The sequence below is a fragment of the Oncorhynchus gorbuscha genome, unplaced genomic scaffold (assembly GCF_021184085.1).
Source record: "Oncorhynchus gorbuscha isolate QuinsamMale2020 ecotype Even-year unplaced genomic scaffold, OgorEven_v1.0 Un_scaffold_1057, whole genome shotgun sequence".
Classification (NCBI taxonomy): Eukaryota; Metazoa; Chordata; class Actinopteri; order Salmoniformes; family Salmonidae; genus Oncorhynchus; species Oncorhynchus gorbuscha.
The window spans coordinates 117,055-131,725 of NW_025745956.1; the positions used below are offsets into that span (position 1 = coordinate 117,055).

A 14,671-nucleotide genomic window follows, 5' to 3' on the forward strand; every position below is an offset into this window, starting at 1 on the left:
GTGGTCCTTTGAGGCCGGGGGGACAGTGTGAGAATCCCTGTCCCTGTACTGTTGATACCCAGCCTATCCCTGTGGGGAGAAATGTGATGATGGTTGCCGGGGGTAACAGGAGACATCCCGAGCCAAACACCTGCTCCCCCCTACGGACTGCTGATAGAGCATACTAATGTCACCACCATAACAAACCTGGACTCTCTCTCTCTCATATTTCCCCATGTATTTTTCTCCTCACTCACCCATACCCTCCCTCCCTAGACAATAATCAGTCGCAGGCTGAATCAATGGCAGGCGTGCAGGCCCACAGGTAAAGGTTAGCAGGGTTCACTATTGAATTATTCCTGCTCCTCTCTCATCACTGCCATCTGCCTGGCTGCTTTTAATTGATGAGGTGGAGGGACAGACAGCACAAGGCTCTGACGATAATGCACACACACAATGCTGTATTGTTCTATGATACCCTCCCTCCCTCCTTAGAGAATAATCAGACGCGGGCTGAATCAATGGCAGGCGTGCAGGCCCACAGGTAAAGGTTGCAGGGTTCACTATTGAATTATTCCTGCTCCTCTCTCATCACTGCCATCTGCCTGGCTGCTATTAATTGATGAAGTGGAGGGACAGACAGCACAAGGCTATGACGCCAACACACATACACAACGCTGTATGTGTGTGTCAGAGAGAGAGAGTGGGTATGGTGTGTAAAACACAAACACACAATCAGACACCACAGTGGTTTTCTCCGCCAGTCATTCACATCTATCACGGGACAGATAATGAATCATCTCTTGCTTTCAGCCAGTGTTTGTTTCATCTGCCTTTATTGTAATGGAGCCTTCAGTGTGAGGGCAGATTGGCTGCTGGAGAGGGCATTCTTTACTCCCTGGTTTTGTTCTGCTGTCAGGCTGGGAGAAGCTGGGAGAGTCAGGGATGCTGAGCTGAGACTGAACTCATCCAGAGCAAAGATCATGGCCTTTGATCTGCCAGTGCTCTCTGGGGGGACAAACAGGCCTTATTAAAAAAGACTAAATAAAGCTTTCCCTGCCTCCATTCTAAACTTCCCAAACTTCTCCACTCTCTCATGTTGCCTATGGTCAAATTGAGCTGCCTTGATTCTGACAGTGAGTGAACTGCTTGGTCTCGCAACACCAAAACATAGCAACAAATAAAGCGATCTAACTGCGTTTAAGAATTTATTGGCTCTTGTTCCCAGAATACCTGACATAAACAAACAGCGCAATCAATAGCAAATGTATCCGAACAAGGGCCTACTGGGCGTGAGATCAACATGTGTGTCTTGGGGGATGTCCAAGTAAAAGCTACAAAGAAAACTTATCTGCTGATGTCAAATGAAAAGTTACAAGTGCTTAGTGATCGGCAGGAGAGGTAGCCACATTACAGACGTATCGTATAGCGATCAAATGTTAGGCTGTGATGGATTTATGGATGTGCCTATGTGTGCTGTCCAGGATGGCCTAAAACAGAGCTTTGATTGGATGGGATTTATATGGAACACTTGGCGTTATTGGTGTAGTGTGATTACAGAGCCAGTGAAATGAGTCACACTGGGGAAGTGACTGTGATACACTTACATTACAGCATTTCCTCTAAATAAACCAAGATGGCTGCCAAGCCGCTGTCTGCACTAGTGGAACAACAGCCAGACATGTTGCACATCTGCAAAGATGCTGCAGTAGAATCCTTTAAACATTCACCTCGACTAAACTCATAATAACCTAGTCACTAAAAACTCAGAAATGATACAATGAACATGAACTCACTTCTCTCACAAAGCACTTACGGCTTTTCCTCTTTTCCTCTTCTACTTCCTGTCTGACACTGTTGCTGCTGCTGGTTTAATCAAACCCATCAGAGTCATTCTCTGAACGTCAGCGCATCTATTCCCAGTTCCCCTTTCTGCCACCACAGAGCCTGCAACCCTCTGTGCCCTCAAGCCAGACTGACAGGCCCACAGGAGTGTCTGTGGTCACTCTCTCGCTGAGTGACAGGAAGGCAAGCAGCCCCCCCCCCCACACAGACACCTCCGGAGTGTGCAACCCAGCACCCTAAACCGCTGCTCCCCACTTCTGCTCAGACATGCAGCAGCAAAGCCTCAGGGCCTGGAAATAGAACTCATTAACACGGTTAGTAAGTACAAATGAGAAGACTGTCTCCTGATGGACTGTCTATCTTTTGGATCAGCTTTCAAGGAGAGCGTCTGGTAATGACGGGAGCGAGGGAAACCAATATTATAATGCGCTGCCTGTCTCCTCTCTGCTGACGGCGACGCACCTCGTCGGCGGCTGAAATAAAGGCCTGAAAACGGGCTCGATGACAGGGAGCGAGGGCCTCTCTCACCCACACACCCGCTAACTCTGTGTGTGTGGACACCTATGTGTGCACTCATTTATGAGTATGTGCAACATAAAATCCAGTTCAGGTTTACACCCATGTGCCATCCCTGATGCTGAAAAGCCCACACAGAGCACAGCACACATATTGAACAAACTCAATAGAGCCTAGTGTATCTATGTAGAAATCTGATTATGCAAAAACTTTTTATGTTAAAAGTTCAGGCTGAAAAATAGACTGAGTATATTTTGTCTAAACTTTGTTTTTGAATAAAATATCTTTGTAGTTTCTGAGTTCACCCTTCACTTGGCCTCCTCTCACTATCCCTCTCTGTTTCTCTCTCCCCCTAAAGCCTGGTGCTCTACTCCATAGGCCATCTATTGGGTTGACTGACAGACACACAGTGGGCCAGTCTTTGTTCACCTGCCAGGCAGAGAGAGGCTGAGGCAGTGCAGCCAGTGGTCAGTGCCATCCAAGCCCAGTGCTTAGTGCTCTGGGGTACAGTCATGAAATGCAGGAAGAATGAATATGGACACAGGAAGTTTTGATTCATAGTCTATCCCAAAATAGGATCGTGGCTTTCTGGTCAATTTGCTATTGCAGGATGAGCCAGCAGTAGAATTTATACAGAGGCCATCTATAAACCAGGGGGAAAGAAAATACTTCCTTGCGTGAGTTTGGACAGCAGGGCCATATGAGTGCGACTGTGTAATGTGCACAACTGGAAAGTCTATAAAGTCATTATTTCAGCTTTTTTAAAATAAAAGACTAGTTTTTTATTTTTTTAAAATGAAAGCTAATGTATTTATGAAATTCCTGCCACGTTCTGCGGACAGCAAACAATTTCCTCTGCTCCCTGTGCCCCTGGGTCCTGGATTAGAGGCCAGCCGTCTGACAGGAGCCAGACTGGGCACTGGGCCCCGGGCCCTACTGGGGCCCCTCCTCACCCTACTAACCCTCCTCACCCAGACCTCATCTCCACTCTGCATCATCGCAATAATAGCCTTTATTAAAACAGCATACAGCAAAGTCAATTTCAGATTGGACATAATATGGCGTGGAAGAAGTGGCTGGTGGTTAGGGTCTATAATATCCTGTTTCTGGGAAGGTTTACGTAGCATTTTAACAAGCATGAAAAAGGAGGACATTCCAGGGATGGCTGCTGTCCGTCTCCTGTGCTCCTCCTGTCTGTGGGAGGGAACTGTGCTGCATGCCGCCCCCACAACGCCATCGGAGTGTGGCCAGGCTCACCCCTGCTTTCCCCTGCCTTCTGCTCTCACAGCCCCGCCACAGGACCCACTCCTTCAGAAACACTGTGGGAGCTGGAGAAGGTAAAGCTCCAAGCCCAGCTAATGTGCAGCTCTCAGGGGCAGGCAGGGGGTGAGAGGAAGGGAGAGGACCTGCCTTCTAAACTGCATGAGCGTGAGATATTCCAGCCCAGTTTAGGTGAGGATGGTTTGAAAGCCCACCATTGACCCCCCACTGTTGACATATCCTGTCAGCTGTCCAAGAGCCTCCGTAAGGGCTGCCAGAGAGCTGGGGGCCCCAGAAGATGAGTGAGGATCTGCATTTGCCTTATTAGCAATTTTTTCAGGCACAAAGCTCTTTGCCAGCTTTTTTGGGACCATGGAATTATATATGAGACGGAAAGAGAGAGAGGTGCGTGGGGATAAGAGGGATGCCTCTGTTGTCAGGACAGGGTTTGCTATTAAGTGTGTGACCCTGGAAGCGCACCCCTTTTAGTGAAACAAGAAGCGGGTTTCAAATTGGATTCCGCCAGTATGCAATAATTCCACGCATCTTTATGCCTCATTTCCATTTGCCCATGCAAACAGCCTGCATGCTCCTCTGCCCACTCGCTAGGCCACACCCACTGGGATGTGCCAGCCAGGCTCTTGTTACTGCACTTCCTGGTTAGAGACCAGAGTAGCAAGCTCTGCTGGTAGGGTTTTTACCATGGCTTCTGCAGTGTCACTATCCAGCCCACCCGTCACCGCTCTATACCCCCCCCTGACTAATGCTACACCCCTGACTGACCAGGCAGGCCCCTGTGTCCTGAGAGACTGGAGACAATGAGTGGAGGCTGCTCTGACGGGCCCCAGCCCCAGCCTCCCTCCCAGCCACCTCACAGACAGGGATTTCCTCCTGCGATGAGAGCCAAGCCGTCACAGACCAGTGATCAAGGGCCTGCCATCTGTGACTGAGGCAGATTTACAGCAGGGGCTAATCCACACCGTCAGCCCTGTTTGTTCTCCTTCTCAGCCTCCTCCGCACACACACAAGTGCAGGCACACACCACAGACTCCCTCTGTGAAACACACACACACTCACACTGCTTCCCTCCATATCTGTGGCCTGCTCCCCTCCACCACACCTTCACTAGGACCCTAGTCACTGGCAGAAGGGCACCCAACATGCAGTAACTCATTGAACTTTGCCCTTTTTAAAAGGCATGATCTCATTCTGTTCAGTGCTCAAAAAATAACTTTAGTCCATTAACTGTTATGAAATGAGAAACCCCAATGTGTCAGTGAGTTATATGCCCTGGTGAACATCACTCAAAACAAATAGTGTCATCCAATGCCCGAGTGTCACACTAGCTATCAGTCCCCATACACACACTAAAAACCCACACACACATACCTGGAACAAGAGTTTCTCCTCTCGTCTCTTCTCCCCTCCCTCTCTCTGCCAGTGTATCCAGTGAGGTGTCGGTGTCTGGGCTGTGTGCAGTGTGTTAGTACAGGGCAACAGCGGGCTGTGCTCTGTGGCATCTCCACCCAGGGACAGGGGCAGGGCAGCTGTGTGGCTGGGTGTGGGTGTGGCTGGGGTCCCTCTGAGGCCTCCTTTGTTCCCCCCCGGCCAGCCAGAGAAAGGGTTAAAGAAGACAAATGGAGGCAGATCCACAGAGGAACATGCTTAACCAGCACATTTTCAGAGAAGGGGCAGGAATTAAAAACAATGGCTGCCTTTTATCCCAGCGTTGGTCTAATTGGATGGGAAATTCATTTCTGCCGCCTTAGCAGCACTCTCCATTGACAGAGGGGAGACATGGCACCAAAACCTCTGGCCTTCAGATTCCACCTGCCCAGCCGCACGCACCCCACAGCTTCCTAAAAACACAGACCTTTCCCCCAGCAAGGCTTTCTGTGTGAGTGCATGTGTGATTACACACCTTGCAAACACTGTCCTAGTTTCTGTGCTGTTTGCAGAGAGAAGCCTTCTTGTGTTGTCATCTGTCCTTTTTCCTTTATGACATCACTCTGGTCTTTGATACAGTGGTCAGGGCTCCTAGGGCTGTCCATTGGAGGCTGCTGATTGGGGGAAGCCTAGTTCTTAGCTAGCTCCTGTGGAGACTAGAAGCCCAGCACCTAACACCAACAGAGCAGCGCTCCAAACCCAGCAGCAGTCAGGGGAATTACTGCCTAGCTGACCCAGAAATCCAGGGTCAGCTTTGTTTTAACAAGCAGGGGAACCTTCCACCACTTTAGCAACTGTGCCTCGACCACAAGAAAGGGTCCTGCGCCTCCAAAGAGCTAGCGGGGAGGAAATTAAATATTACACCAGGAGGGAATGGTTCAGCTCTTAAGGGGGTAGGGGTGGGGGGGGGGACTGGGTCATTCACTGGTGCTGGGACAAGGCATTAGGAGGTGAAGCGGTACTTTGGCAGAAGGGGGGAGGAGTCTAGGAATTCACAACAGTTCATTCTCGCTGATGAAAAGGTATGTTCATTATCAGCGTAATTCGATCAAGATGCTCGAAGGGGGGGGGGGGGTAGGAGAGCGAGAAAAGGCTGACATTCTTTATTACACACTTCATTTCATTTAACGGACCTTTAAAAACTATATATAAAGGGAAAAAAAAAGGGCGAAGGAGAGAGGGAAAACTTTGCCCTGGCTCTTAAAGGGGATGTGGCGTCCGTTCCAGACGCTCTTGGTCTGAGCCCAGTCTTTTCCTGGCAGAGAGTGTCCGCTGGCCTGTAAGGTGGGAGCGAGCAGAGCCTGACTTTGTAACACAATCAAACAGGCCTTCAGCACTGAGCCTCGCAGAGCTCCGTTTGGTAAACATCAAGTCACAGGCTATTAAAGGATCCGCTGGCTTTCTAAAGTCCCAGGATGCCAGACTGTTCAGGAGCATGACAACAACGGCCCTTAGCATGGTGCATAGCCGCTAACAGAGTCAGTAACACAGGATAGGGACTGGGAGAGACATTAGGAGATCTCTATGCTTACGGTTAAAGTACCGGATCATAATGATCTCTGGATGTCTTGATAAAACAACGCCCTGTACACATGAGCAATTCCACCCTTTGACCTTGTGATACGTTTCCAATGAACTCCCCTTGCCTTTCATCAGTGTGTTACAATCAGCCAAACCTAGTGATCTAATTCCTAACAACCCTCCCGTTCTGTTTCTCAACCTCTCAGGTCAAAAGTAGCTGAATTACTTTTGGGAAAAGATGAGGTGATTAAATTAATCAACTGAAGGACCTGACAGCAAGGCAATCAAGTCATCTTAAAAGTACACACCTTGAACTAAACCCCACTAGTGGCCTGAACAATTATCACAGAGTAGAACGTTTTTTATCCACCATCTTGTAGTGTTTTTCGTGTGTTTACTGTGGGATAATGTGGTCTGGAAGACTGTAGTTTGATGTATCTCCGAAGGGGGCTGGAGAGAGCACCCCCAGCGTATGTGTACAGTGTGTGTGTGTGTGTGTGTGTGTGTGTGTGTGTGTGTGTGTGTGTGTGTGTGTGTGTGTGTGTGTGTGTGTGTGTGTGTGTGTGTGTGTGTGTGTGTGTGTGTGTGTGTGTGTGTGTGTGTGTGTGTGTGTGTGTGTGTGTGTGTGTGTGTGTGTGTGTGTGTGTGTGTGCCCACACCACCCCGTGCAGGAGCCCATTACCTAACCTACAGCTATAGCCTCACTCAGTTTCTTACAAACGTGGTTATCCATTAACGTACATCGAAGGTTAGGAAAGAAGATATATAAATAAACAGAACCTCAAGCTAAAAAAGAGAAAATGAGACTTGTTTGTGAACCACACCACAGCTCCCCTCCTTCCTCTAACACAAAATCCCCAACCCCCCCCCCCCACCCTTTTAACCTAAGTGGGCTTCCTCTTGCTTTTACATGTTCACTTGTCCACTGTACTGTAGTCATTAACATATTTGGAGTGCAGTGAGCAGAAAGCTTAATTGTCCTTAATTGCTCGTCTAAATGTGTTCTCTAATGATTTGCCTCAGATCTGTGACTGCCTTTTGCGCAATTTCCCGGCCGCTGGCTTCATTATCCCTGCCTCCTTGGAACAAAGCATCTTCAGAGGCCCGGTCTTGTTTTTTACATAACAACACACAGAGTGAATGTGAGGGGGGAGGGCAGTGACGGCACTCTGTGGGGATACACACAATGGAGGCCCTTTGTCAGGGTGCAGAAGTTAAAGTGATTAGAAAACCAAATCTGTGCTAAGACACAGTGTTAATTGACCGCAGCTCACTCCTTTTTAAATCGGCCCCTAACAAACAACCAATCCTGGCTTTTGTTTGTGCCTTTTACTGCTGCTGCTGTGGGTGTATCTGTTATTGCTGCTTTGCTCCTCCTACCTCTGGCCTGATGGCATCTCTGAATGTGTCTTTATTGGCTGAACAGCAAGGCCCTGTAGCTCCATTCACTGCAGGCACGGCCTGATCTCAGAATTATTACTATTATTTCTCAGAAAGCATCCAACTGAATTGTGCATATATAGGAAAAAGGCTGCATTCAGAAATAATTAGTTACAGTTCATTTAGTTTTGACTAGGAAAAAATATTTGAATATGCATTCTGAATACATGCACTATTCTGAACTAAAAATATATAAATAAACGCAGAGTGTAGGGTTTGTGCCTGACAGAATGAAGGCACAGTAGCTACTTCCTGCCTTCTACCTGTGTGGGAGGAGTTACAGAGGGCAGGTGGCTTTCCTGGTAGATATGCACTGTGTCCCAGCAAAAGTAAAACAATCTAGAGCACGCTGTATTTTGAATCTGAGGTGCCACCATTTTATAATCATTTTACCTGCTTATATCAATATAATAGCACAGACTCAGTGGCATTGGGAACTGTTTGTCTTGTTTGAATACAATACGGCACAGACACTTACTCACATTTCAACCACTTACTTTTTAAAATGAGTTTATCAGTATGTTTTTGATTACATTTCCCTTGCAGGGAAAATAACAACAGCAACAGCAGCACAGTCACTGTCTAAAGGTGGCTGGTTCCATGAAAGTAGTCAAATTATCAGCAACAGCAGCACAGTCACTGTCTAAAGGTGGCTGGTTCCATGAAAGTAATCAAATTATCAGCAACAGCAGCACAGTCACTGTCTAAAGGTGGCTGGTTCCATGAAAGTAATCAAATTATCAGCAACAGCAGCACAGTCACTGTCTAAAGGTGGCTGGTTCCATGAAAGTAATCAAATTATCAGCAACAGCAGCACAGTCACTGTCTAAAGGTGGCTGGTTCCATGAAAGTAATCAAATTATCTTTGATAATTAACATAAGCACTGCTGCTCATATCTATACCGCAGAGGACATAAAATAAAGCCCACTTTAGTCCCTGTGTGAAGTATTATGAAGCAGCTACAGGTACAGCCAGTAGCTGGTGAGTGTGTCTGTATCCCCTTGTAAAATATTGTAGAGAGTAAGTCCTCCCATTGTAGAATATAGTAGAGAGTAAGTCCTCCCATTGTAGAATATAGTAGAGAGTAAGTCCTCCCATTATAGAATGTAGTAGAGAGAAAGTCCTCCCATTGTAAAATATAGTAGAGAGTAAGTCCTCCCATTATAGAATATAGTAGAGAGTAAGTCCTCCCATTATAGAATATAGTAGAGAGTAAGTCCTCCCCTTATAGAATATAGTAGAGAGTAAGTCCTCCCATTGTAGAATATAGTGGAGAGTAAGTCCTCCCATTGTAAAATATAGTAGAGAGTAAGTCCTCCAATTGTAAAATAGTGGAGAGTAAGTCCTCCCATTGTAAAATATAGTAGAGAGTAAGTCCTCCAATTGTAAAATAGTGGAGAGTAAGTCCTCCCATTGTAAAATGTAGTAGAGAGTAAGTCCTCCCATTGTAAAATATAGTAGAGAGTAAGTCCTCCCATTGTAGAATATAGTAGAGAGTAAGTCCTCCCATTATAGAATATAGTAGAGAGTAAGTCCTCCCATTGTAGAATATAGTAGAGAGTATGTCCTCCCATTATAGAATATAGTAGAGAGTAAGTCCTCCCATTGTAGAATATAGTGGAGAGTAAATCCTCCCATTGTAAAATATAGTGGAGAGTAAGTCCTCCCATTGTAAAATGTAGTAGAGAGTAAGTCCTCCCATTGTAAAATATAGTAGAGAGTAAGTCCTCCCATTGTAAAATACAGTGAAGAGTAAGTCCTCCCATTGTAAAATACAGTGAAGAGTAAGTCCTCCCATTGTAAAATATAGTGGAGAGTAAGACCTCCTATTGTAAAATAGTGGAGAGTAAGTCCTCCCATTGTAAAATATAGTGGAGAGTAAGTCCTCCCATTGTAGAATATAGTAGAGAGTAAGTCCTCCCATTGTAAAATATAGTAGAGAGTAAGTCCTCCAATTGTAAAATATAGTAGAGAGTAAGTCCTCCCATTGTAAAATATAGTAGAGAGTAAGTCCTCCAATTGTAAAATAGTGGAGAGTAAGTCCTCCAATTGTAAAATAGTGGAGAGTAAGTCCTCCCATTGTAAAATATAGTAGAGAGTAAGTCCTCCCATTATAGAATATAGTAGAGAGTAAGTCCTCCCATTGTAAAATGTAGTAGAGAGTAAGTCCTCCCATTGTAAAATGTAGTAGAGAGTAAGTCGTCCCATTATAGAATATAGTAGAGAGTAAGTCCTCCCATTGTAAAATGTAGTAGAGAGTAAGTCGTCCCATTATAGAATATAGTAGAGAGTAAGTCCTCCCATTGTAAAATGTAGTAGAGAGTAAGTCCTCCCATTGTAAAATATAGTAGAGAGTAAGTCCTCCCATTATAGAATATAGTAGAGAGTAAGTCCTCCCATTATAGAATATAGTAGAGAGTAAGTCCTCCCATTGTAGAATATAGTAGAGAGTACGTCCTCCCATTGTAGAATATAGTAGAGAGTAAGTCCTCCCATTGTAAAATATAGTGGAGAATAAGTCCTCCCATTGTAAAATATAGTGGAGAGTAAGTCCTCCCATTGTAAAATATAGTGGAGAGTAAGTCCTCCTGCTCTATATCTTACCTGTATCAGCAGACGGACACTTGCGGATGGTGAAGATGGAGCTGAGCTCCTCCTCATCCTCAGGCAGGCCCTTCTGCAGGAGTTGGAGCTTCCTCAGGCTTTCGCTGCGCTGGTGCTTCATGGAGCGCACATGCTGGACCAGGTTGAGCTTGGCCTTGGTGGAGTAGTTACACAGCACACAGTGGTAGTAGCAGGCATCTCCCTCCACCGCGTTCTCCTGATGCTGCAGGTGCTGTGGGAGGAGAGCGAGAGAGAGAGAGAGAGGGAGAGAGAGAGGGAGAGAGAGAGGGAGAGAAAGGGCTTTTAACTGACGGCAGACAACTAGCCAGGCACCACTGACTCACTTTCACTCACACAATTTGCAAATGAACAAATCAATTACCAATCACAGCCCTGTTGTTTAACACCCAGCCCTCTTCCACACTGTTCTGTTTGGACTGAGCCCTGTATCTCTCTCTGTGTCCGGCTGTATCTGTCTGTGGACTAACAGGACAGGTGAAGAGAGGGGTGGGAGCCGGGCTGGTCTCAGGGGCCTAGGCGCGGGGTCGAGAGACACACATCACGCACCCCTCAGAGGACCGCAGGACCACAGACCTGGCAGACGAAAGGGAGCATTGATCCCTTTCACTCAAGAGAAGCCTCTCGTCTCTGAGAAGGAAACTCCAAACATCTGCCTTTTCATGCATGGGATGCTAAATATTGATCAGGGCCAGTCAAATCCTCCCTATCACAGCAAGCACCAGGGAGAGAGGGGGGGGGGGCACACCACATTCTGAAACTAACTAGAACATTCCTCAACAGGGTAGTGACCTTCAGGGGACAGAGACTCCACAGTATTGACCTATCAACCCCAACATTTCCTCTAAGTGCCCCACAATGACAGACCAACTCCGCTCTACCCCACAACCAACACACACCCTATAATGACACACAACGTGTCCCACACAGCACAGTGACACCATCTCCCCCAACACCACACCATGGACCCACACACTAATTACCCCCTACAAGGCCCAATCAATGGCACAATGCCAACACAATATGGCCCTGACTAGGGGATCGGCAGAGGTATTGATAATTATCCTATAAAGCAGGGCCCTGATCATTTCATGTTTACAATGGAAGGGCCAGACTCAATATGGCCACTGTTCTCACGCCTGTCATGTTCTGTTCATACGGCCCACTCTGGAGTCTAGCTGTGGATTTCTGGGGCTGCAATCAATGTCAATCATCACAAGATGTTTCTTTCTATTCTAATCTTCATGGCCTAGTCTCTTGTGAGATTCAGTGGCTGAGTGGGTGAATGGGCTGAAAACAACAAACACTTCACTGCAAGATGAGGACTAGATCAGATAATGAATCCAAATAAATGTACTTTCCGTCCATCATTAATGCTCCATTAAAAACTGCCAGGAAAATAAATACATGTAAAAATGGTGATTTGTTTGTAACAGCGGCCGGGTTTTCCATGCATGGCTTTGAAAGCTTTTGAGAATTGCATGTATAGGCAACAAAAATAAGGCAATTGGAGCTTAGTGGAGATACAATTTGATAGGTAATGATTAATCCTATCCAAGACTATTGCTACTGCAATTCGTCATATCATGTGAAATCTGAAAAGGCTATGATAAAAATAACTTGGATACACAATGCAAGCACAAGCAGATTATAAGAAGGATTGCTACGTTTCAGTATCGTTTTATTTGAAACAGGCTTCATTTTGAATGTGTGGCTTCATACTGAGAGAGAGGGGAAAATGGCTGTTATCCTGTATCTGCCTCCCACCACGACTCTCTTAATCTCCCATACAGGCCACCCCCCACACTTAGACAAAGGTCGGGAAAAACGAATTGATTAATTAAGAGGAGCCTGAACCGGCTTGCCCTGCATTGAGGCAACATGTTTAGATGGCTGGGAAATGCAAAAGCAATGGAAACATTAGATTTTTAACCACATTACATCTGAATCAGGTGTTGACAGCCTGGGCTGAGAAAAAATCATAACAATATTATGTTCCCAGAAATGCTCCCATATTTTCTTCTAATGTTTAATTTTCTGGTAATATTGTAATATCGCTATGGGCTTTTCTGGGCAATTGTATTCCATTCTCCCTGGTTTTATATTTCTCACTTCTACACCTAAACGTACATTAGGACACTGCTTCCAGGAAAAGGAAGGGAGTTTTTATTTTTTGCAAGCCCCACAGCTCTGTGTAATAGAATTATTAGGTGATTCTAAAAGGGTCTGTCTCTCTCTCTTTGCTCTCCCTCCTCGCCTCGTTTGAAGCCCTCCATGATGTCATTGAATAGGTGCTGCTGGATATTCTGCTGGTGCGAGCTGTATCCCTCATTTCTCCCCCTCTTCTCTTCCGTCCACACATATTGCATCAGAGCTCAGGTACAGAGAAATCTGACAGACAGATTTACTCGTAGATAACACAAAATCCATTGTGTGATTGCTGAGCTGAGAAATGGCACACTGTTTTAAAGTCATAGCAGATGTCGAACAAAACAAATGGAGCGAGAGGGACTTCTTACCACATTACGACTCAAGGCTGCAAAAAAGGAGACAGTGAGTTCACACACAAAAAACAGACGACACCTGACCTAAACTTCAAAGTTGGTTTCAAGAGGTAGAAAAAAAGTCCTGGGAGTTTTACAGCTTCCCATAAAAAAAGCAGGATTTATGCAGGAGTGAACCTGAGACTGCCTGGCCTAGAACAGGCTGTATATCACCTCAAACTGACTGGGCTGTAGGCAGGGCCCGACTCAGTCCAAACCAGACCTCATCCCCTCTGTATCACCACCCCTTACAGACCACAGACACCTGTAAGTGTGTTTACAACCACACTTATTCAAACAGCACCGGGCCGTACCAAACAGAGTGTGGGGGTGATGGAGGACTGTTAGAGATATGGGGCCTGATCAGTACAGGGCCAACACAGCAGTGTACCCCCCTCCCCGGACTGGTCCATCTGACCAGTTGTAGGTGGGAGCTCTATATGAGAGACGGGATTGAACACTACCCATGGGGACAGGGGCTCTCTGAAACACCCCCATGCATGCGCACGCTCACAAACACACAGGATTCCATCAACATTATAGATGTGAGAGAGTCTAGTGATGCTATCTAGGAGCACACACACACGGGATTCCATCAACATTATAGATGTGAGAGAGTCTAGTGATGCTATCTAGGAGCACACACACACGGGATTCCATCAACATTATAGATGTGAGAGAGTCTAGTGATGCTATCTAGGAGCACACACACACGGGATTCCATCAACATTATAGATGTGAGAGAGTCTAGTGATGCTATCTAGGAGCACAAACACACGGGATTCCATCAACATTATAGATGTGAGAGAGTCTAGTGATGCTATCTAGGAGCACAAACACACGGGATTCCATCAACATTATAGATGTGAGAGAGTCTAGTGATGCTATCTAGGAGCACACACACACGTACACACAGGATTCCATCAACATTATAGATGTGAGAGAGTCTAGTGATGCTATCTAGGAGCACACACACACGTACACACAAACGTTGGATGTGAAACACAGTAATGCATTAGACAGGGCCTGTGTCTGTTTCCTATGATCCTGCAATGAAGCCCCTAGCTGATAAATCACCTCCAACTGGAGTGCAGGAATTCAGCGGTTTAATTAAAAAGTCATGTTGGGAGAGAAAGCTGGGAGGAGCTGGCCTGGCCGTTCCAAAGGAGAGGAGAGGAGGCTGCCTCGGCTGCCCTGCACCGGGGCCCCTGAGCACCAAGCACCCCACTGAGGCCCTGAGAGGAGCTGAGCTACAGAGCTGGGTGGAGGCTGGAGGACGGCTGTCAGCCCCTCCTCAACAGGCCGCATGGCTTCAATTTCTCCTCAGTTCCATTTAATTGGCTGGGAATTTACGACAGTCGTACAGGAGACAGGAGTTTTAGCCGAACATGGATAAGAGAATGGGAGCATGGAGTGCTGGAGAAGGATGGGGCGAGGGAGGCAGAATGTGTGTGCTGTTCTGTAGCCAGGCCTCTGTACTCTACCTCCTCTCTCTGTG

At 46.5% G+C, this 14,671-nt stretch overlaps 1 protein-coding gene across 1 annotated transcript in view; it reads right to left on the reverse strand.

Moving 5' to 3' along the window:
- The window catches only part of LOC124021122 (zinc finger homeobox protein 3-like), a 122,256-nt gene that overhangs the window by 61,639 nt on the left and 45,946 nt on the right, over window positions 1-14,671 (reverse strand). The window contains 1 exon segment of the mRNA XM_046336451.1: window positions 10,613-10,844. Coding sequence (XP_046192407.1) covers window positions 10,613-10,844 — 232 coding nt within the window.